Genomic DNA, 25,885 nt, shown 5'->3' with positions numbered 1-25,885 from the left:
GGCTGATTATATATTTGTTTAACAAACAGTTGAACAGGTGTTCCTAATAAAGCATCTGTTGTATGTATGTAGATCTATAAGCACTGTGATTAATTTTGTGATTGATTTTTTTCTTTTTGATACATTGACACAATAAAGGCATCCATTTTTCCTGGCATCTATTGGTTAAATTGTCTAGTGTTACATATCAATATCATCATTCTCTCGTTCATTCAAGTGCTCTTTAAACCATTAAAGGGGTGATGAATTGAGAAATCAACTTTCCCTTGAGCTTTTGATATATAAAAGGTCATGGTAATATAAGATTATCCTGTAAGTTTCAGAGCTAAAAAACGTCCTTGTTAGTCAAAGAAAAGCTTTTATAGACACCAGGCTCAGCAAACGGTCTTGTGCTTCGTACCAACGTCAGTGTCGCGACGAAACACTGTCTCTACAGAATAACAAGCACGTGTAGTTCAGTAGCCCCGCCCACCGACTCATCAGATAACTTTAGCCGGCAGCAATAAACAAGCCGGAGAAGATAGCAAGACACTGTGCTATTCCTGGTTGTGGAAGAACACATTCGCTGTATAAGCTTCCTTCAGATCCTAATATTAGGAATGTGTGGTTGAACTATATTTTTTATGAAGTTCCAGCTGACATGGGGAAGACAGTGTTCACTTAATTTCACCGCGGGATCGTTTGTGAACAAATCAGACAGTCACAATGCTATTCTATATTGGATCCGACAGGAGGAACACACTGTGAGTAAAACATGTTTTTTTATGTGTAATAGTATTTTATTGTTATAGATAGTTTTGCTTATGTGTACGTGTCTAACAGAGCATACCTTTGGACTCAGACATGTATGGGCCAGGACTCGTAAAGCCCAACGTCCCAGCTAGGTCTGTATGTTTTCCTGGTGGGCTAACAAAATGGAAGCCTGTCGGCAGGCCAATGAATCTCGTAATATTCCTTTCTTGTTCTGCTGTTTTCTCTCTCTTTACGTGACATTTGAAGGGCGCGCACGTGTATGTGTGTGTGAGCGATTCGCGCTTATATCAAAGTGCGGGCTATGTAATACTTCTATAAATGTAATACTTCTACCGATACTTCTATAATACATAAAAAAGAATACAGAGCACTTTCATAAACATAAGAAATCCAGGGTTCTCTACAAAAGTGAATGGCAGGTCACTAATTGCGATCATTTGTGCTATATTGGCTGTGATGTCCTGTGCCTTTGCGCTGTCACGGGGCATTGTGTTTGTTTGATAAAGACGTACTTGAATCAGTCCGGTTGCTGCTTTCAAATAATCCCTCCCTCATGTGAACTGAACTGAAAGGGGCATAGATACGACAAGCACAAGTCTCCAGTGCCCATCAAAACCCATCTTTTTGGAGGGAGGAAGGATTATAGGAAGTGTGTAGAGAGACACTCACTAAGCTTTTGTTTCAGAGCTGAGCATTTTTTTCAGTGATTCAGCTCTGCTTTCATCTATGACTGTGGTCTTCAGTCGCTCTTTGTGTCTGGGTCGTAAGAATGATGAGGCAGCGTTCGTGGATGAATCATGCACCTACTCCGGGAAGATGCTGAGATCGAGAATCCAATTCCTTGCATGAGGTGGGGTCCTCTCCGCTATCACCCAATCTATTTTTTTCTGCCCAGCAGAAGATTGGTTTGATAGATTGGGTTGGGAAGATTGGGTATTTTGGTTGATACACAGGGTGATCTGAGAATCACAGGGGTGGCTTTCGTTTGGATCATTCCTCCCAGCCCCCCAGCTATAGAGCTTCCGAATGCTGGTACTGGTCCTTCTCATGGGGAACCCAGTATCTCATTTGGGGCTCCGCCAAAGAACCAGATTTCTATCGCTGCATCAGAAGGTGGGCCAGAGGTCTCTGGAGATGAAGATTCGGATGCGTTGCCCCCTTCGGGAGAGCAACGCTGATGTCTAAGTCTGATCCAGTCTGATCTGAGTCTGATTCAGTTCACCCAGCATCATCTAAGGTTCAGCAGCATCTGTTTCAACTTAGTGGCGAATTTAGAGGCCCATGAATCGAGCCCTTCACAATCTTCCATTCAAAATGCTTACGCTTTTTGAATGTGTTCTCTCATTAGATTAGGTTTGAAGCGATCAACCTGGTCTTTACAATTTACAATACATGAAACTAGTACAATTCTCTTTCGACAAAAGGCATTCCTACGGTTTGCATTCGAGGGGCATAACAGTATAAGGTCCTCCCCTTCAAGCTGTCCCTGTCACCTTGTTTATTTACAAAGTTTGTGAAAATTGCCCTTACCCCTCTACGGGAAGTGGGTGATTGCATCCACAACAATCTTGATGATCTCAATTCTGACCCACTCATGAGATCAACAGGGACCTGATGCTCAGACACCTCAGCCATCTGAGGATTCAGTCAACCTGACAGCTCATGTCACAAACAAGCATGCACAGTCAGTGCTAAACTGCATGAATTTGTTCAAAGGCAGGACAGCATTTCCACTGGAGCGATTTCAGAGGCTCCTGGGGCTTATAGCATCCGCAGCCTCATGCTCCTCATGGCAGCCCATCCATAGCTTCTCATTCACACTTTTTCAGGGAACAGGATTACAGTCAAGTAACTCAAAATGATTTCTGTCCCTCCATTGACCATCTACACAACTAAAAATTGTATGATTCAAAATGTACATAAAGAGATTGCAAAACAAAATTCATACCCTCCTCCATCTCCAGCTCCTCTCATTAGTCAAGATTTGGCATTCTGATTCCCCCTGAATCAGACTAAATTCCCGAATTAGTTTGTAAATTTTAATATTGACATTAATGCTATCTACAATACATAATTGGTTCTGTTCTGTTTGCCCCAGGGGGGGTTTCACTGCTGTTGTTCTAGTTCTAGTTCTAGTTAATGGTCTTGACAGAAATCTTCATTTGTGTTCCGAAGATAAACAACAGTCTTATAGTTTTGAAACGACTGTAAATTATAAATGACAGGTGAATACATTTAAATTTTGAGGTGAACTAACCCGTTAACCTAATTTTTGCTTTGTGGCAGGGCACATTATTCAAGAAATCTGGATATAGGCCACAGCCACCAGAAAACACATTTCCATGAAAGGGTGTACATGCTCTGCAACAATGCTTAGGTAGGTGGTAGATGTCAAAGTAACATCCACATGGATGAAAAGACCCAAGGTTTCCCAGCAGAACATTGCCCAAAGCATCACACTTCCTCCCGCCGGCTTGCCTTCTTCCCTTAGTGCATCTTGGTGCTATGTGTTCCCCAGCTAAGTGACACACATAGCCATCCACATGATGTAAAAGAAAATGGGATTAGACCTGGCCACCTTCTTCCGTTGCACCGTGGTCCAGTTCTGATGCTCACATGCCCTCTGTTGTCACTTTCAGCGGTGGACAGGTGCCAGCATGGGCACCCTGACGGGTCTGTGGCTATGCAGCCCCATGCGCGACAAACTGCGATGCTACCACATCTACCACTTTTGATAAATACTACTGACCACTGCAGACCAGGAACACCCCACAAGAGCTGCAGTTTTGGAGATTCTCTGACCCACAAGCCTACACAACTTGGCCCTTGTCAAACTAGCTCAAAACCTTATGCATTTTTTCAGGTAATCAGTTTCAGGTAATCAGTTTCAGGTAATCAGTGTTACACTTTACCTCTCACTTATCCCTGATGAATATTGCATACAGTGTATGTTCAAACAAATTTATACAAACTCCCACAATGCTTGAGTCTTTAGCTGTCTGAGTATTAAATACTAAACTAAAATAAATGTTATTATATTTTCTGGCTGGTTTACTTTACTTTTTATAATACTTTCACCCAAACTAAATAATTAAAACTAGTTTAAATGGGTAAATCTTTTACAGATGATTTGTATTCTTCGTTTTCATTAATGACATACTTCAGTTATTGTTAAAACACACCACATTTGCTTATTGTGTGCATTTTGAGCGCTTTTTTGTGTTATTATATTTATTTTATCCATCAGAAGTGTGCTTTCACTTTACACTGTGACTGCAGCTGCAGACCAAAAGCCTATACCTGTCTGAGTATTAAATACTAAACTAAACGAAAGTTTATTATATTTTCAGGCTAGTTTACTTTATTTTTTATAATCATAACCATACTTTCACCCAAACTGAATAATTAAAACAAGTTTAAATTGGTAAATCTTCAACAGATATTTTTTATTCTTTGTTTTCTTTTCTGACATGCTCCAGTTATTGTTCAAATACACTACACGTGCTTCTTGTGTGCATTTTAAGCACTTTTTGTGTGAAATTATTTTAATTTTGTCCTTTAAAAGTGTGCTTTCACTTTAATTGAGCGTCAGGAAGCGTCAGCAGCGCAGCAAAAATAGGCTCGCCGCCGAAACCCCCGCTTAACTACTGCTCACGTGACGCTCCTGCTTGACTGGGCATTGCCATCTTGTGAGCGAGTCATCGCGTGTCACTTCCGGATAACAGAAAATGGGCAAAAAGGCAGGATGTGCGCAGAGCTGAGGTGACGCAATAACTATAGACGGCAGATAAATGGCTATCCACTTGTAACCACGCCGTTAATTTTGCAGAACTTTAAGGCTTTATGTAACGAATGAGTTATAAAAAAAATTCACCCCCCTCAGAGTTGTCATGAAGATCAAAGTTAGCCTTATAAGCCAAAACCACAATTTGTACCAGGCTGTAAACATGTTTTTTTCTGATTTAAAGTCGAGAATTTTAACATGGGGCTCAATGAGATTCTGCTCCCTTCTGGAGCCTGTCCCTAGTGGCCAGTTGAGGAATTGCAGTTTACATTACTTCCGTATTGGCTTCAAGAGAGATTGCGGGAGGTTGCCGCTTGGTTGTAACACGCATGGTTTAACACTTCCCACTCATGACGAAACTTTGTGTATATACTAGTTGCCATATCAAGATTTTTTAGAGAGAAAAAAATTGCCAAAATTAAAGAAAAATTGGAAGATATTAATGAACATTTATTTAACCATAGCAAAAATAAATTGTATTAATATTTAGTTAATATTTATATTTTATTGACAAAATATTTTAGTTTGTCTTGGATTTTTTATTATTATCTTATTATTATTATTATTATTATTATTATTATTATTATTATTATTATTATTATTATTATTATTATTATAACATGACCAAACAACAGCTTAAAGTGTTACCTGATATAATAATAATAATAATAATAATAATAATAATAATAATAATAATAATAATAATAATAATAATAATAATAATAATAATAATAATGTGCCCCTCACATGTTAAAATTTACTATGCTATGTACTATGTGCTATGGGGCATGTTGTCACATTTCACTTCCATTCGTTCAGGGTAAATCAAGAAAAAAGTAAACACTGTATTAATGAAACAAAACCACATAATTGTAGTAGACGTGTGACATTATTTTGAGAAAAAAAATAATTCTCTAAACCCCAAGTGGATTTACATACTCAATGAATGAAAAGTTGCAATTCCTGATGTATTAAATATATATTGTAATATTTTAACACAATTTATTATTTAGTTTTTTTGTATAATAATATTTATTATTCATATATCAAGGAAATATATTTTCTTCGCATGAGGGTTGGTGGGGGGAAAACCATGGAGTAACATGTATGGTGCTGTTGGAAGACCTTACATTATTCCACTTCAATGGGCAGCTTCGACCACAGGGGTTAACATTGTTTGATTTTCCAGCTTATTCCAAATAACCTCAAACAAGCATTCTGCATCTAAATCAACTACTGTCTGGCAAGTTCAGCATATGCATAATATTCCTTCATAACCTTTCATTGCATCTCTTTTTCATCTGACCATTGATGCCTATGGCAAGATACAATGTTTGACAAGTTCATGCTTTTCACCACTAGTCATTACACTGATCCTCAATAGCACACTAACTAATGAAACTGTGAATTTGTCAAACCGATAGCCTATATCGATTCTTACAAATGTGATTTGTGTTATATTCAAGATCATAGAGAGCCCATTATTCTTCAAATGGAGAGGCTATTCAAGTGCAGAGCAAAAGGTAGATGTGTTTTATACAAAACAGCATGTGGTGTTTAAATCCAATAATACAATCATCAATACCCTCTACCATTTCTTGGGTAGTTTTGTACCACTTTTGTAGTTTGTAATTTGGTACCATTGTTATAAATGACACATAGTATTATTCAGTAGTGAACATATAATGGTCACTGTGTCCAGATCAGATTCTCACTCCAATAGAAAATAACGCACAAAAAAATCTATAAATATAAATAATAAATACAAATATTTTAACATTTTATTAGACCTATCCTGAACAATGTTTGTCTTCGTGCTTCCTCTGGTCTGCTCATTTCCAGTAGCCAAATGATTCTCTTTGTGACAGACACTGTGAAGCCTGGTTCATACTTGCCATCTGCATAAGCGTGAAAGTGTGCACAATGGCGCAAAAATGACATCATCATGGTGTGGGCATCGTGCATGTTGAAAGCCTGAGTAATGGTGTGCATTTCGATTAGTGATGCGCATGGTATTTTTTCAACCCAGCCTCATTGGAAATACGTGACTCTGCCTACATTTTTGCAAGACCCAAAATATGTACCTCCAGGTACGTTTACCTGCACTTTTTGGGTGAAACGTCCACCGGAGGTGCTAAGTGGTAATATTTTTTCTCCATTCCCAGACTGATCTCATGAAATGGTGTATGTATGACACACCAATTCGTATGCCATTGGCGTGCTATCAAGGCGCATAATCGCTTTTTAGCGTGTTTATCAACGCCGTTTCATTCTATCCCACTACACTGCCCCTACCCCTAAACCTACCCAACACACACGCACACACACACACACACACACACACACATAGGGTTGGGCATCGTTTTGATTTGAACGATTCTGATTCCGATTCCGATTCCGATTCTTACTTTTGATTCTGGTTCTTTTCGATTCTCGATTCCGATTCTTTGAGGGGTGGAGTCAAAACATGTCACATCCATATTCAATGCTATTTTCAGTACAACGGGGGAAAAATGCTGCATATACTGTCCATTAGATATTTTTTATATAATTTTTTTTTTGTCTGTCTTTTGAAAGTCTAGGCAATCAAACATTTCTTCTTAAGAGATCCCTTTATATGATAAAGCTTTTAAGCTTTTTCTCATATATAAACATTGATCAATTACTATTAAAATTATCTCACAAATATTTGTTAACTCAATGTATTTTTTACAACGGGGTAATTGTGTTGCAATAGTTTACACACAGCACAAGTAAGCTTGATTTTGAATGGTAAATTGAATAAACAAAGTTACATATTACAAAAAACAGCACAAATAAATACAATAGAATAAAATATATAAATGAAATAGACTGCTTTATTTTTTCAGGTAGGTCTAACATTCAGGTAAGAAATAAATTTAAAATAACATTGGATAATGTTTTTTGCAAAAAAATAAATATTTTCATATAAAACCATTAAAGTTAGACAAGTTGATCAGTCAAGAGCAATGTGATCGTTTGTCTTTTTGTAGTTTGACTTTGAATAACAAATGACTGCGGTCCCGCACTCATTGATCCTGAACTGTTCCTGTTACTCATTCTTCATTTCTTCCTGAATTGTTTAAGACTGTGTTTACATACTGTTCAAAATGTGGACTGAGAATTTTTGTTTGATTGTATTTGACCAATAATAAGCTGGAAAAAGAAGCATTGTATGTCAGGGGCGGCTTTATTACGGTAGGCTGTGTGTGTGTGCGCGCTTCAGATGTAAGCTTGAAATCTGCGGGGATTCGTAGAATTATGTGCAATCCCGCGCGAAATTCAGACCGATCACACACACTAACACTAACACGCTGTCGTAAGGAAAAGTCCAGCAGAACGCGCGTCCGTCGTGTTCAGAGGTTAACCGGGCTGAATGAGAATATGCGGCTGCGCGTCAACTCGCTGTCAGTCAGAGAGGAGAGGAGAGGAGAGCAGCTGGGATCGATTGTGTAGGCTGAGCAGGCTATCGTATCTTTTTATATATTTCAGTATCGATATTTTTGACAACACTAGCTGCACTGTGCCGACCCAGGCTTTTAAAAGTGAAATAAATCCACACTTTAGAGCCGCTTAACGGGCTTCCATGACTAAAAGAACAAGCGGGCGCGCAAGCACCGGAAATCAGGTGGCCATGGAAACCAAAACTTGCGCGCTTGGAACCGAAGATCGGAACCGAAAATAAATTTTCTAAACGATTCCATGGGGACCTAAAAATGTCCCCACAAGGACAAGGATTTCGGATATTGCCATCTTTGTGGGGACATTTTGTCCCCATAACGTAGGGATTACCAGGTCACACACACACACACACACACACACACACACACACACACACACACACACACACACACACACACACACACACACACACACACACACAGCCCCTAAACCTACCCATCACAAGAAACATTCTGTATTTTTACATTTTCAAAAAAACAATGTAGTATGTTTATAAATCCATTTACCTTGTGGACACACACACATACTCAGACACATGTTGAACGCGTAACTCAAACGCTTTCCTAAACCTACCCATTTGTGTATAAAAAAACAGGATATAACAGGCAGATACGACTACATGCATAATGTATTCAGAAAGTACACATATCCCAAGTGTTCCGAGGCCAAACGATTGATTTCGGTGAAGATAATCCCCAAAAGCGATCAGAACGTCGAGTCCATCTGCCAAAGATTAATTAAAAATTACAAATATTGCCGCCAGAAGAAATGTCACGTCAGCTTTGACAGCATTGGCTGTCGTGTGTCTCGTGACCAATTGCGTCATTACGTCAGCTTTGATTGTGAAATGCCATTGGCTCTCGTGTGTCTCGTGATTAATTCTGTGAGATCAGGTTGGCGGAATCACATGGCGTAGAAGACATACGCAGAGATGATGGTTTTATATTTAAAAATATTACCACTTAGCGCCTCCGGTGGACGTTTCACCCAAAAAGTAGGTAAACGTACATGGAGGTACATATTTTGGGTGTTGCTAAAATGTAGGCAGAGTCACGTATTTTTCTAACTTTGTGTGCGGCGCCCACTTCCAAAGATGCACAACTGCGAGGCGCCTCTAGCCCTCTAATTCTAGACATAGTTCCCATATCCATATATTTTATTTTAATGCCAAGTAATAAGTAATAACCTCAGGGTTTACTGAGTCCCTTGTCATTTCAAAGAATAGTACAATGATGATTGTGTCAAGAATAAACATCCGTTTAGGGAACTGAGCCCAGAGTCAGTGCAGAGCTAGGCGAAAGTATAAAAAAAGGCTTAAAGGGACAGTTTACCCAAAAATGAAAATTCTGTCATCATTTACTTACCCTCATGTTCCAAACCTGTATGAGTTTCTTTCTTCTGCTGAATACAAAAGAAGATATTTTGAATAATGTTTGCAACAAGGCAGATAGAACATCCATTCACTACCATAGTATTTATTCCCTACTATGGTAGTGAATGGTTGTTCTATTACAAACATTCTTCCAAATATCTTCTTTTGTGTTCATCAGAAGAAATAAACTCATACAGGTTTGGAACAGCATGAGGGTGAGTAAATAATGATAGAATTTTCAATTTTGGGGGAATTATCTTTAGGGATAAAGCCCATAGTTAGTTTAACTTCCTGTTTCCTGTCCTGTGTGCCATTGTTGTAGTCCTATGTAGAACTCCTCAGAAAGCCCCCCCCCCCCCCCCCCCCGCCCCACATCCTGCAGCCTTCGTATTATGGGTAAATTATTTATGTTTTCAGATACCAGCAAGAGCATGGCACAATCAGCTCATTTTAAGACATTTTACCATGTTAACTATATATTCTCTTTTCAAAAAAATGATACACAGAGAACCATCTGTGAATTCTGCCTGGGCCTGCTGATAAGGCACTAATCTTTCCTAAACAACAAACCCAATACACTTCCCAATGCTAAGAACAAACATGTCAGGATTCTATACAAAAATGTAATTACTATATATAGGTGATGCACAAAATCGGTTTTCAAATTTTAAAGCAAAACAGATTTGAAAGGAATAATAGAAATGAAAAGCATATTTTTAATGTTCAACCCTGCTGTTTCCATAAGTTATGTCAGCTTAGCAATCTGTAAGAAAAAAGCTGTGAATTCAGCTGACACCACAGCATGGTAACTGACTGACTGAGACCTCTGGCTCAAAAGGTTGCATACTGTAGGCAGGAAGTGAATATACAGTGGGCTTAGTGCAGACATGGCTCGAGGCTTGTTCACACCAACTCGAATGTTCAGCATGAAAATTCTATCCGATTTGCACAAGTGATTTGTCTGTTTAGGCAAACAGAGGTGGGCTAAATGAAAATTTCTTTCTGTGACAGTAATACTTATGGGAAAGCAGAAATACAGTGGTATAATATTAGTTTATATACTTATTTTATTTTTTTTATAATTAATATTTGTATGTTTTTCTCAGTGTTTGATTTGCTATGTCTGAAATTTGTCATAAGGTGTGTTCATTTTTCAATATTGTCATTGTTCAAAATGTTGCAATACACACACACACACACACACACACACACACACACACACACACACACACACACACACACACACACACAGGACAGTTTTGTACAACTTTACATATCTGACACCTGTGTCACAGAGTAGAAACAAAGTCAAGCAGCATTCACATGATTTCACTCAAACCACGATTCAGTTTTTATTATGATGTTATAATAAAAAGAGTACAGAGAAAGAGACCTGGGTCCGGATTCCTCCTCTTCACTGTCGCTTAGAAAATTAGTCTGTTTTTGAGCACCACCAAGGCAATAGAAGAGATAAGAACATAAAAGTAAATTAAAAATATGTTTTATTTGATTTATTATTTTATGTTCCACAAAAGAAAGAACATCAAGTTTGAGGTGAATATTTTGTGTGAACTGATGCAACCCACGCTCATTGGAAATACATGACTTTTTGCTAACACGCATCTGTAACGGAGAAAATCCTACCACTTAACGCCTAGTGGACATTTCACCTGAAAAGTCAGCCATATCTCACAAAAATGTGTTTAAATAGTGTGCAATCACATGGAATGTATACACAACAATGAGTTTTGGCGTGCATATGGTACGCAGTTTTTCATATGCATATGATACGCACTTTATGGCTTATTAAACGGACAAAACAACCCGAGCCCGGAGCCCTCCCCCAGACAGCATGCCAAATATGCATAATCTTTACTCTATTTAATTTGATGTAAGTGTGAACTTTTCATTGATGTAAGTGTGTAGTCTGGAAGGGCGTTGGTCTGCATCAAGCTTTCATTGACTTTATGGCAGTGGCATTAATCACCCATTCCCATTGTACATCTGGATCTGGGACAGCGATAGGAGGGTCAAAACAAGAGGAGGTAGATCACCATCACAGTCATTAAATATATGTGACTCTTCTTTGTGTAAACTGTCAATGGTAAGGGTGAGACGATGAGGGAAGATCAGCTGGCATGGTGACATTGCACATTTGAAATCTCTTTTACTATCTCGCCATTAGCATATGTGGGTTGGTAATTGTTGTGAAATGATCAATGCATGACATAAACTACGGTGCACACAATTACTTAATGTGTTTTTTTTACAGTGCTGAACCATAGAAAAAAAATATTTTCAGTTGGCTAATTATCCTTCCTTCCATCCATTCATACATCCATCCATCCTTCCACCCTCCCTCTTTTTTTTTCCTTTTATTCTACAGGCTACATTAGGCAATCCGGATACATTTGACAAGGGCGTTTTTGTTTCAAAAAGCTCTTTCCACAGTAGTTTTGAAAAAGTGTTTCAAAAACGTTTCTCTTCCACACTGATGTAAATTCACCTTATTGCACACCCTCATAAAAGCTCATTGAGGTGATACAGACAGAACAAGACATAATAAAGTTATCACTCAATTCTTATGGTCGGATTATTTTATTTAACAAAACCATTCACTGATCCAGGTCGCACCTCCTCACAAATATACATTTGGTCTAAAATGCAACTGATCTATTGTTTTGCTGTAGGACAGCAAATACAAGTACATTTTCTGTCATCTTTCCCTGCTGAAAAATTGGGCATTCCTGGTCACCAGCATATGGTACTGTATTTTTTGCATGCTGGGACTATCATGGTGCCTGGTTGCTGGTTTGTTGGATTACAGCATGGGATTCTGGTTGCTGGTTTGCTAGTCCCTCTCATGGGTTTCTGGTTTGCTGGATCCCAACATGGTAAGCAGGTGTGCTTGTGGACCAGTATAAGGTATTTCCTGCATGCTGGGACTAGCTTGGGATGCTGGTGTCCGGGTGGACCAGCATCTGTTGTCTGCTGGGTGCTGGTATTATCCAAGCAATCATGTTTCTTGCTTCTCATCTGATTTGTGTAAATACATTTGACCAACACTTAATCCAACTGATCTTAATGGTTAATCACTGAACCATTCGGTAAACCTATATATTTCCATTTCAGCAATACAGTATATGAATTGAGAACTACAGAAATAAAATATGTGTTTGTACGAACATAAAAATGAACCACACCTGATGAAAACTCGTTCTTGCTAATTGATTTCAGATGGGGTAACCACAATTGGACATTAGATATAAAAGTCAGGGTGTAAACTTTTTACACTGGCAATTTCTTTCAACATGGACCAGGATAGACAGCAAGGAATTGGAAGAGCTCGTGGATGAGGGATCCATGAGAGAGGTGTGCATGGGATCCGTCAGAGAGGTGTGCATGGGATCCGTCAGAGAGGTCAGAGAGGTGGGCATGGGGCCCATCAAAGGGTTGGTCATCGGAGAGGGGGAGGCAAAACTGTTGTCTCTAATGAAGTCCGGGCCATCATCGTTGATCATGTGGTGAACCGAGGCCTTACTATGGCAGAAGCTGCCAGATTAGTTGAGCCAAATCTAAAAAGATCAACTGTCAATTCTATCATCTGAACCTTTCGCCAAGAAAACCGGTAAGTGTGGAAGATGTATACTACTGTATTACATTCACAGTAAATTGTAATGCATGTAAACATGTTGCAGTATTTGTACAGCATGATCTATTGATAGTATTCTCTTTTCTATGCTTAGAATTAACAGAAAACCCCATAGCGGTGGTCGTGGCCGTGTGCTGACCGACCAGCAAGAGTTGGCAGTGGTGGAAATGGTGAAGGCCAGGAATGATATACGGCTGTCAGAAATAAAGCAGGCAATTGAGGAGAACAATGAAACATTTGCCAATGTGGTATCCATCAGCCTACCAACAGTAGCCCGCCTTTTAAAGCGGCACCAGGTATCATTGAAACACATTTACCTGGTGCCTTTTGAGAGAAACAATGACCGGGTGAAACAACTAAGGGCTGAGTATGTTCAGGTACAGCACCATACTGTATATTGTTTTACTGTTACTATTTGAAGCATCACATATTGGAACAACACTGTAAAAAGAACTAACCAAAATATATTTTTTAGAGGGTTATGGTGCTTGATGCTGATGTGAACCATCACAAGTACGTTTTTGTTGATGAAGCGGGCTTTAACCTTGCCAAAACTCGTCGCCATGGACGTAACCTTATTGGCCAACGGGCCACTGTCCAAGTGCCTGGACAACGTGGAGGAAACATCTCGATGTGCGCAGCTATCTCTGAAGATGGTGTCCTAGGACGCAGGCCATTACTTGGCTCCTACAATGCTGCACATCTTATTGAGTTTCTCAATGAAATTGAGCTAGCCTGTCAAGGTGAAGGGGTCACATATGTAATTGTGTGGGACAATGTCAGTTTTCACCACGCAGAGGTAGTTCAAGCATGGTTTCAGGCCCATCCTCGATTCGTGACCCTCTACCTGCCTCCATACTCTCCTTTCCTCAACCCTATTGAGGAATTTTTTTCAGCATGGAGGTGGAAGGTCTATGATCACCATCCCCTTGAGCCTGCCACCCTCCTTCAGGCCATGGACGATGCATGTGATGACATCAATGTAGACCAATGTCAAGCATGGATTCGTCATGCCAAAAGGTTTTTTCCAAGGTGCTTGAACAATGAGAACATTCATTGTGATGTGGACGAGAATCTATGGCCAAATGCTCAAGACAGGCTTGATCCAAATTAATGTGTGCACTAATTGTTATGTTTTGTTCTCATTTAGTTACATTATAGAAAATATACCTATGTGACAATTATATCTGAAAAATAAAAACTAATTTGCCCAAATGATTGTAGAGGATGTCTTCATTGATCCTTCACTTGATTACACATAGGATGGATATTTTGGAAATTATAGATTATGTAAATTTAAGTAATGTAAGCATATTGCCTAATATGAAACTGTGTAATATGTATTTTATAGTACTATAGCATATTAATTTCAGCACTTCTAAGGCTGATTTGAAACGTGTATCTTGCATTGTTTGCTGTTGGATGAACTGACTGTTAAAAGTACTAAATTGAAACAAGATCATGGTGTTGGGTTTCGGTGATTAAACCAAATGTTCTCATTACATATTCCAATAATCTTGTGTTTGAAACAATGGTTATGTGGACTGAAAACATTACATCAGGTTTTGAAAGAATGACTAGCTGCGTTACAAGTGTAATCAGTTTGGGTTTTTGTACTAAGAGATTTGAAAATGTACACCTTACTTGTGAAAATTGTACCAAAGCGAATAAAAAAAACTGTAAAGGGTTGGTTCACCCAAAAATTAAATTTATGTAATCAATGACTCACCCTAATTTCGTTCCCCACCCATAAGACCTCCGTAAATCTTCGGAACAAAGTTTAAGATATTTTAGTCCCAGAGCATATGCAGTCTATTCCCACTTTACTGTCTATTTCTAGAAAGCTAATAAAAATATCATCAAAGTAGTCCATATGTGACATCAGCTGGTTGATTAGAATCTATTGAAGCATCTAAAATAAATTTTAGTCCAAAAATATCAAAAACTATCCCTGCGTCCCAATTCGCATACTATCCATCCTAAATAGTATACGAAAATAGAATTAGTATGTCCCAAATCGTAGTATGTTGAAAAGAGTATTCCAAAGATTCCCGGATGGTTTACTATTTCCGGTCCGAATTCACAGTATGGATCGATGGGCACTCTAACGGCTGATATTGCCCACAACCCATTGCGAGTTGGACGAGGATTCGATTAGAACTACAAACGCGGATAAAAAGCGTTAATAAACTACAAACATGAAGGATGTGCGAGTTCGACGGTTAGGTAGAGGAGTTTATATAAAGGGGTTTGAGTGACCAACTATCAATATTGAACCTGACAAAAATATATTTATTCAGTGTTGTCCACATTATATTTCACCTGCAGCAGCATTGTGAACTTTTGTAATGACATGTTTGGCCATTAACTTTTAAATGCATCATTATATTCAAACTGCAAACACATGAGGAGAGTCTCTGCATTAAAGACACACACATGGCAGATCAACGAGCGGCTACATTTCTCTCCGATACGGCAGGAGATTCAACTGAATGTGGAAGATTTGAATTGTGACGAATCTGACGATGATTGACAGGGCAGATAAACGGTGACGGGATGCACGTAACTAAGCGACAGAGTCCGTTAAAGATGGCGAAGTAGTATTTCCCGAAGCTTTCATACTTTTCTGCTACACACTCAAAAGTATATACTTTTTCTTCACAAAAAGAGTACATACTTTTAGGACGTAGTATAAGTAGGCGAATTGGGACGCAGCATATGACTTTATTCAGCATTGTCTTCTTTTCCGTGTTCCTCAAAAATGATTCAAACGGTTCATGAATCAGTGAATTGATCAATGATTCGGATCGCCAATGTCACATGATTTCAGCAGTTTGGCAGTTTGACATGCGATCCGAACTGCTGAAATCACATGACATTGGAAATCCGAATCATTGATCGATTCAACCGTTTATATATCTTAAACTGTTCCGAGGATGAACGGAGGTCTTACGGGTGAGGAACGACATTAGGGCGAGTCATTAATGACATACATTTCATTTTTGAGTGAATTAACCCTTTAACACGCAGAATAACTGAAAATAAGAGGAAGAACAGAAAAAAGAGAAGAGATGGGCAGAAACACAGCAACTACAACTGACTCACACGTCATTAAATGAAATCAACTGCAAATAAAATAATTTAACAAATCCCACAACAGGATTGCCATATTCACTTATTAAAAACCAGTTTGGCTTTATTTATTTTTATTTTAGTACATGTACGAAGGTTACTGAAGCATGCTTCTCACTGCAATGACATTATGAAGCCCCTAAAAAGGGAACATGGTAAAGGAAATATTTGGTAATGCTTTTGAGTTCAAAGTTATAGAACAAACTGCTTATGATATATGCTTTTGATTTTTCTTGATGTTTCATATCTCTAAATGTTTTTTTTTTTTTTTTTGGCAATGTACGCACATTTAAAAAAAATATATATTTTACCTGATTTTGTGTACAGATCTTTAGAAACAGGAGACCATTGATGCTTTAAAATGTGTTACCAGTTCATCAGTGACATTGATTAATAATAATATTATGTAATAACTAAAACAATTAAAAAATCATAAACATATAATTCAATTCATCATATCTTTTAACCTTATATTGGTTTCCCTTTACATGAATGTGTTAAATGTAGAAATATGCAAGCAAAAACAATGCTTGTCCCTCCACTGCTTTCAAAGAGACAGCTGGTCTACTCACATTCAACCCTGCAGGACCATGCTGGTGAACAAGCTTCACCAGTTCCAGTTTGAGAATAGCATGAATGTGCTGGTCCACCAGCACTATACCAGCATAAACAAGCCTGGACCAGCCTTGAATACATGCTGTTGTGAATACATTTTGAATACATTTGAATACATTTATGTTGGATTTTTCTCTCAGAACTTCTCTGTCGGAGAGAGGTAAAATAGACAAAACACAAACCCACTAATTACTTGATGTCACCAACAGAGACTACACAACAGTAATTAACCGACCAAAAACAGATTTTAGTAAAATACATAACGTTTACATTTTAACCCTGTTACATCACTTTCAAAAACATTTTCCCTAAGAGTTTGGGTTAGACTAGTTCAGAAAATGCCTGATTATAATCACAATGAGGCCACAGAAGTGGACTTGTGAGTGGATGAATTTACCTGTTCAGCTGATGTTGTTTAATGTACCCAACAACCTCTGTAGCCCCACAGTGTTAAGCACAGACTTCAGGGTTTTAACCTAGAATCCACAGACCCCATAACTAGTTGCAGACTTTTGACTGACAAAATAAATCATCCCTACAGAAATCTATTATAAACGATGAAGCTGACAAGCTATACAAATCAGAGAACCTTTTAATAATTTAATTACCTTGTTGAAAAGTAATATTACTTGTGGATCCCTTGGCATATGAAGTCCCTGAACCTTTAGAATTACATCTACAGTTGCTGAGCAGTTTCATGGGAGGATACTGATTTGCTCTTGATTAATACTTTATTGATCCTCCTGAGGCAATTCAGTAGAAAGGAAGATTCTTAGTCAGCAGTGTTCTAGCCTTTACAGTGAAACACTAATGGACTTAATATCCATCTCCTAACCACTTGACCATGACTAATTAGCTTAACAGATGCTTTTCAGCTACAGTGATTTGCTGCTATACCAGATTTTGTTGATTTTAGGAATACTATTTTGATATTCATTGTTATATTAACAATATAGTCAATAACAATAGTGTCCTAATAAACTGGTAAATCTACTACACTGTTATACTATGGGTAATTCTACATCTATTTTTACAAATTTTACAATGAATTAATTAACAATGTCACTGATGATAAATCTTTTTATCTCCATGAAGGTCAGCAGTGTGAACACGCATATGAGTCGCAAACGAGAGCACCGGGTTCTTCTCATGGTGATAACCATGGTGATTTTCTATCTGCTCTGCTGGCTACCCTATGGGATCATGGCTCTGCTGTCCACTTTTGGAGCCCCAGGACTGGTGACTGTGGAGGCAAGCATAGTGCCGTCCATCTTTGCAAAGTTCAGCACTGTTGTTAATCCTGTCATCTACATCTTCATGAATAAACAGGTGAGCATAAGCAAATGTGTAGCCCTACAGTAGGGCAAAAATCTGAATTTAAGATTTTTTGTATGAAGATAATTTGTAATTTGAAAATAAAAGAACCGTGGAAAGATTTATGTACAAAGAAATTTAATTCATCACACAGTAGCACCAGACGTTCTGTTTAATGTGTCTTTTATTTCATGTTGTTTTTCTCTATTTTGAAGAGATTGGCATAGAATATTCGTTTTGTTGTTGTTTCCTTCTATAATGCTCCTTAACATTGGAAGTACACTAAATTGATTATTCATCCAATGTTTTCCAATTTAAAATGTAATCTGTACAATGTTAAAGGAAAAGTTCAACCAAAAAAAGAAAATTAGTCTATTATTTACTCACCGTCAAGTCATCCTAGGTGCATATGACATTCTTCTTTCAGATGAATACAAATTTTTGTGTACTGGTAATTTCCTGCCAGTACATTATCCAGTATTTTACAGAAATGTCCGTTAACCCTTAAAACACAAACTAATGCAATGTGTAATTCAAAATGAAAAGAGGCATGAAATCACTCTCACAGACATTTTCCTGGACCGTTCCCACCTGGTGGAAAGACCTGCCAATCTCAATTCGTGCTGCCGAGTTTGTAGCAATTTTTAAAAAGCATCTTAAGACACATCTTTTCAAATTGCACCTTACCAATAAAGAATAGCACTTAACTATCCATTTAATTTTGTTTGTTTGTCAAAAAAAAAAAAAAAAAAGGTTTGTGTACTGTGCTTAATTAACTGACTTCTTACAGCTCTTACAGGTTGTTGGCCTTGTTTGCTTCGTTGCTTCTATAGCTCTCCCCTTTTTTGTAAGTCGCTTTGGATAAAAGCGTCTGCTAAATGATTAAATGTAAATGTAAAATGTAAAATACAGGTAAAACACCAGTAAAAAACCAATACGGAAATGTCTTCATATTTATACAGAACATTGTGCCCTAATTTTACTGATTTTTTTTTTACAGTGTATATTAAAAAAGTCCTTGCTAATCCAAGCTTTATAATGGCAGGGATTGTTGCTCTGTTGTTGGAGTCCATAAAAATGCACCTATTCATCAAATAATGTGTTCCACATGGCTCTGGGAGGTTAATACATGCCATTAGAAGTGAATTGATGCGATTGTGTAAGAAAAATATAAATATTTAAAACTTTATAAAGTAAGGTTTTGGCCGATCCCCTTCCGTATTCAATTAATGGAAAAAGTGTTGAAAGTGTCTCTGCAGTTCAAAGGCTTACACTACCGGTTATTCTTGTCAGACGTTGCGTACGCATCTTGAACTCAGAGAAGGCATTTTCAACACTTTTCCACGGAAGGAGATCGGCCAGAAATTTAATTAATTAAATTATTTTTTATTTTTTTATTAATTTTTTTTCTTACACAAGCACAATGCTTTGCTCCAGAAGGCCTTTATTAACCTCCCAGAACTGTGTGGAGCACATTATTTGACGGATATATGGATTCAACAATTCCTGCCATTATTAAGTTTGGATTAGCCAGGACTTTTTAAATATAACTCTGATTGTATTCGTCTGAAAGAAGATTGTCATATACACCTAGGATGACTTGAGGGTGAGTAAATCATGGCCTAATGTTAATTTTTGGGTGAACTATCCCTTTAATTGGAAGGGATTCCAGTTCCGGTGTGAGAATGCTGTGCACATCTGGCTGCCGCTTCATGCTGTGAATGCCAGTAGTTTTTTTGCTCGTCTTCTTTTGTTTGAGTCTCTCCCGCTTTGTTGTCATTTGGATTCCTTTTTGGCCAGCTGTGATTTTATCCTGTTTTTCAACCATTTGGGTTTCTGCCTCAAATTTGTCACTCTCCATCTCACCTGCCTCGAGCCTTCGCTGTGTCTGCTGGATTATGGTCTGCCCTTTGGCTGCCTTGTCACGGTTGGCGAGTGAGTCTTCACTCTCTCTCTAACTGTCTCGTTAAAGCATGGCCTTTTCCTGCTGACCCTCTGATCGCCCGACACCTCTGGCTGAGTCGGTCTCCACTCTCTCTGTTGGCAGTGTTTCTGTTTGGGGAGAGCGCCATTGCTCTTCCGACTGAAGTTGTGGGTATGTTCACTGCCCAAGTCAGCTGTTTTATGAGTGACAATGCATCAGATAATGCTGGCCAAAAAGTTTTTTTTTCTTTTCTTTCATTCGTTGTTAGTGGCATTTACAACATGTCACTAACATACTCATCATATGTTTGGCCCATCACTCTACCAGGCATTTGCGTGATGAATATCACACTACATTCCATCTATCTGGACCAGTAGATCTGTCGTTCAAAGGACAATGTCTTCATGTTGTTTGAGATATACTGCTCCATTAAGGTCCCTGGCCAGGGAAAATCATCACCACTATGATGTTTGTGCCTGTTGCAGAACTTTTCATTGCTAAATTGCCATTCACTGACTGAAAAAAAACATCCCTCCTCAATGATTTATTGAATTACTGATACTCAACTGGATATGTTGCTTCTCACAGAAACCTGGCTGTCACCAAATGACTACTTTCATCTAAACCTCTTTACTCCTTCTGGTTATAAATATTTGTCTAAGCTACGTCTCTGTTGTGGGGGTGGTGGCCTAGCAGTTGTCTAAAGCGATGCTATGTAAATTGTCATGACTAAATTCCATAATGTAAAATCTTTTTAATACATGGCTTTTAAAGTGCTTGCTCGCACCACTCTGCAGATCATATTGATATATCGTCCTCCTAAGTCTCTGTCAGATTTCTTCTCTGAACTTAATCACCTACTCACTCTGGCCTATGCTGTATCCTCCTATGCTAGGCTGCTTGGTGATTTCAATATCAAGTCCCAGTGCCAGTGACCTTACCTTAACTTTGTACGATTTCAGTCTTGTACCACATGTTGATTTTCCTACTCACTGCCGGGGTCACACGCTTGATCTTGTTTGCACTTAAGAAATGAATCACACCTTTGTCGCTGGATTACAAACTGGTATCTCTGATCATAAACTGATATTGAAATCATCAAGCAGCCTGACAAAAGAGGATACAGATTTGACTTTCCTCTACTTTTAATCACAATGTTAAATCTCTTGATCATCTGTCATTCTCAGACTCCATTAATGCATCTTATCTGTCTTCTTACTCTGATTTCCCTTGTCCTTCTGCTGTTCTCTCTACCAGTAGCGTGCACAGACCTCAGCTGGTTCTACTACACTGGTTCCTTCGTCTCATGCGTCACCTTGGTATACACCTGAGCTACAACTGCTTAAATAAACTGGCAGATGTTTTGAGGATTAATATAAGAAAAGTGGCCTGGAGGTGCATTATCAAGATTTCTTTCTTGATCCCTTTTAATGAGGTTTTCAGTCAGGCCACAGCATTGAAACTGTGTTTGTAATAATTACTAATGACCTGCTAATGTCTGCTGATTCTGGTTGTCTTGCTGTTCTCATCATGCTTGACTTAACTGCTGCCTTTGACACTATATTTCATCATATACTTACCTCTCAGCTATCAGCTATCGACATCAGGGGTAGTGCATTATCTTGGTTTATATCTTATCTCACTGAAACATAACTTTTGATTACTATTCATAACTTCAAATCTTCTCTGTGTTCTCCCTATCTCGGAGTGTTGCTCAAAGGCTCTGTTCTTGAACCACTTTTGTTCAATATTTATCTGTTACATCTTGGTCACATTATCCATAGTCTTGGTCTCATCTATCAATGCTGATGACTTGCAAATTTACATATCAGGTAATTTACATTACCTTGTGGAGTGTACCTTGACCCCTGGGGCAAGGCACACTCCGGCCCAAAATTCAGCCCAAATTCCAGGCAAGTTTCTTCAACCGAAAATGCCTGCAGGTCCCCTAACCTTTTGATGGAAGCAAGGGCAATCAGAAGCGCCACTTTCATTGAAAGGAACTTTAATTCTATAGACTGCAAGGGCTCAAAGGAAGTTCTCTGCAGGGCAGATAAAACCACTGCAAGGTCCCAAGAGGGCATTTGTAGAGGGTGAGGTGGATTCAATCTCCTCACCCCTCTAAGGAATCTGCTGACCAGGTCATGCTGTCCTACCATTTTAGAGTCCATCAGGTTGTGGTTAGCCGATGTTGCTGCCACATAAACTTTCATGGTGGAGGAAAAAAGCCTTTGCTCCAGCCCTTCTTGGAGAAAGGAGAGCACGGACTCTATCTGGCATTTCCTGGGGTCTTCTCCGCAAGTAGAGCACCAGGTGATGAAGATGTTCCACTTCAACGCATAGAGGCATAGAGGTCTCATGGACAAAGCCCTAGCGGAAGTGATGGTAGCCACCACCAGAGGTGGTAGGGTACTCAAACCTGCCACATCCCATCCAGGGCCCACACGTGTAGGTTCCATAGATTAGGACGTGGGTGCCATAAGGTGTCCCGTCTCTGAGTAAGGAGGTCCTTTCTCAGAGGGATCAACCAGGGACCCCTCCCTGATCTTGCACAGGCAGAGCAATGCTTGGAAAATGCTTGAAATGCTGCAAGAAGGTTCACCGGGAGAAACACATATGTTACCCGTCACGGAAACCAGGGACACAAGTCGGCAGCTCTACTATTGAGAAAAATGAGAAAGAAGAGTTTTTGTTCAAATTATGTGATTTTCGCTTTTTTTGCAGAATCTGTTAGTTGAAATCACGAAGAAGCCTCTCCGTGTTTGAGATGGCATTAAAAAGCGTATATTTTGAGGTTGAAAATGCCTTGTTTTGTCTGTGTATTTCCATACTGGCCTTTGTTATTGCCCCGCCCTCCAAGGGAAGCGTGGCTAATTATTTATGTAGCGCTCTGGCCGGCTGTAGAGATGATCCAAGCGACGATGAAAGTGGCATAATAAGACTGGATAATACCCTAATCTACAACTGAGCGAAGATGTAGAAGAGGAAGAATGTATCCGACAGGCGTCAGACGAGTTGGACCGTAAGAAATCAGAGGCTATATCGATAGTAACATTTGACAGGGATAAAGGCATAGAAATGGTTCAAATCTGTATTCATGGCTATAGTGTAGTGGTAAGACGCATGTCATCAAGTTTTGACTTTTTAACTCGATCAGAGGATCGAATCTGCCTTTTGCCACACTCTCTCTACTCCCTTTTCCCATCACATATCAGATCGGAAAGGCATTTATTTTCAAAAAGAATTGAGAAAATGTTAGTGGAAATAAAGCATCTAACATGTGTTTATTAATTAGTCCATCTCGGTTAGAGTGTGTGGCAAAAGACGGATTCGATCCTCTGATCGAGTTGCGTCAAAACTTGATGACATGCATCTTACCACTACACTATAGCCACAACTCTACCCACATCTCTGAGAACACACACAAGTTATCTCATGTTTAGACCTTCCCATACCTACCTATTGTTCTTAACTGTCGTTTTAATTGTAATCTTTAGGATCGTATCACTTGCCAAATAACCCCATTACTATAATGGGCTTTTAGATGGTAATTTTAGCATCTTTATTATAGTATGCGGTCCGATTTTTCCCGTTGCATCTGTCATTACTAGCAACCATGCAGCTTTACAGGGGGTATGGCTTATCTAAATGAGATGTAAATGAGCCCTATTGTCACTCCCAGCAGGTTTTCTCTCGTTAAGAATTTTCTAAAGGCATACATTCAGATGGACACAACTTCTCCAAATATTATCAGATTTCCATGTGTTACACATCGTTGGAAAGCTTGGAGACTACACTTTCAGAATCTGTGAATAACTCAACATGCCCCAGAACCGAATTGTGTCCCTTCTTTCCGTGACTGGTCACATATTGTTCCCCTTCTCAGAGAACCAGGTTGTTTGCACAAGGTAACACTTTGCTTTTGAAGTGGAACTTCAATGTTACATCTAAAAATTACACTATGGGTAATACCCATGCACAAACTCAGTGGGCATAGCACAGATTGACTCTACAAATTACTCAGCAAGACTCAGAGTGTCTCAAACCCCCATAGCACAAAATGTGACTCACAAACTGCATAAAGTCGTATTAATATAACGCCTTTCCCAACTTCATACAAGAAAAGAACACATACACAGCATAAATATAGAACATAGCTATACAAATATACATTGAGAAAAACAAAACAAAAACAAACAAAAAACAGCAGAATACTAAACAGAAGAGGGTTGGAAATGCTGTAAGAAAACATGTGTTTTATTTTAGATTTGAATGAGGATATAGTAGCAGAGTCATGCATAGTAAGAGGGATAGAATTCCAGAGTTCCCTTTCAGTAAGTACACTACGAATTATGTCAGTTTCGCTTAGAAGCCAATTGCCCTTGAGATCTACAAAACGACAATGGCATGAAAATGGGTAACACTTTACTTGAAGGGGTGTGCATAAGACTGACATGACACCTTCATAATCATGACATGACACGTGTCATGAATATGAAGGAGTTTTTATGCATGTTTATGACAACTGCAAGGGGGTAATCTAGCGCTCGGAAAGCGTTCCACCCCTAGGGGCTGCCATTGCTAACCAAGCCATCACCTGCTGTTAGCATCCCATTGACTCCCATTCATTTTTGAGTCACTTTGACAGTGAATAACTTTACATCAGAGGCGTTTAAAGACTCCAATTGTCCATTGTTTATTTCTAAAGAAACACGACAATGCATAAAAGGCTCCGTTACCTTGTGTCTTACACTATCGCCCCGTAGAAGCTGTTTTTGTAAAAATAGGCTAACTATTGCGTCATAACCAACGCGACTCTGTCGCACAGTTGAGAAATTACTGTATAGACCTGAGGAGACGCTCGCAGGCAATCTTTTACTGTCTATGAGACAGTCGGGGGGACGTGGAGACATAAAGTCTGATAAAGTCAAGGGGGAAGAATGGGGAGAAGCCCGTAGTGAGCCAATAGCAACGGGAGAAAATGTTTAAACAACGTGATTCAGCTTTCACTTTCCACATCTACTAGAAGACCTACAGCTGTCAGACAGGAGGCTCACGTCACATCTACGTCGTCAAGCTCAGTCTGAGCCTGCGCAGTTCGCTCAGCCATCAGGAAGTGAGTGCTCCTATACTGACATCACTTAACGCCGTAGAAGGCAATGGGATCCCTCCGTCCATTTCTTTTACTGTCTATGGACAACTGTCATTAAGTGTCATTCGCTTAATTATGTCATTTTTAATGCAATGATGACATTTCGGAGTTGTCTTTGTTATGACAACTTGACATAAACCAATACATCATAACCTGTCAGTGTCTTTGTCATGACAATTTGACATTACCAAGACAGCATAACCTGTCATAAACAGACATGAAATGACATAGCAGATTAATTATCAAATTTAAGAACCAACTATATATATTTGACACTGTAATATTTCTTTTTTTCTTCTTCTTCTTCTTTTTAGAATTACAGTATTGTAAGAGTTTTTAGAAGCATTATATATATATATATATATATATATATATATATATATATATATATATATATATATTATCTCTAATAGTATTTTTGTAATTAAGGATTTACATGTAGAACCATAATTAAATACAGTATGTATCACATATTTTGTACTACAATGTTCAATAGCGGTACAAGCAACTACAAGGCAAAACTAGTGGTATCTTGTGTAATTCATTTAATTTAGTTATTTTAATCAAATATTATGCAGGTGCAAGGATTCTTTAAATAATGCACTATGCATTGTTTTGAACATTGGGCAGCCATGTTCAGCCTCAAGCTATGACCATTTTAAGTTTTTTCCTGATAAAAAATTAAATTAAAATAAAATTGTGCC

General features: G+C 38.6%; 1 protein-coding gene across 2 annotated transcripts in view; it reads left to right on the top strand.

Annotated features, from left to right (window-relative positions):
* The window catches only part of tmtopsa (teleost multiple tissue opsin a), a 110,031-nt gene that overhangs the window by 57,205 nt on the left and 26,941 nt on the right, over positions 1–25,885 (top strand). For both annotated transcript variants that reach the window (XM_067454339.1, XM_067454340.1), the window contains exon 3: positions 17,887–18,120. In XM_067454339.1, the coding sequence (XP_067310440.1) occupies positions 17,887–18,120 (234 nt within the window). The remainder of the gene's footprint in view (positions 1–17,886; positions 18,121–25,885) is intronic.

The sequence above is a fragment of the Pseudorasbora parva genome, chromosome 9, assembly GCF_024679245.1.
Source record: "Pseudorasbora parva isolate DD20220531a chromosome 9, ASM2467924v1, whole genome shotgun sequence".
Taxonomy (NCBI): domain Eukaryota; kingdom Metazoa; phylum Chordata; class Actinopteri; order Cypriniformes; family Gobionidae; genus Pseudorasbora; species Pseudorasbora parva.
This window is presented reverse-complemented; position numbering and strand designations above follow the sequence as displayed.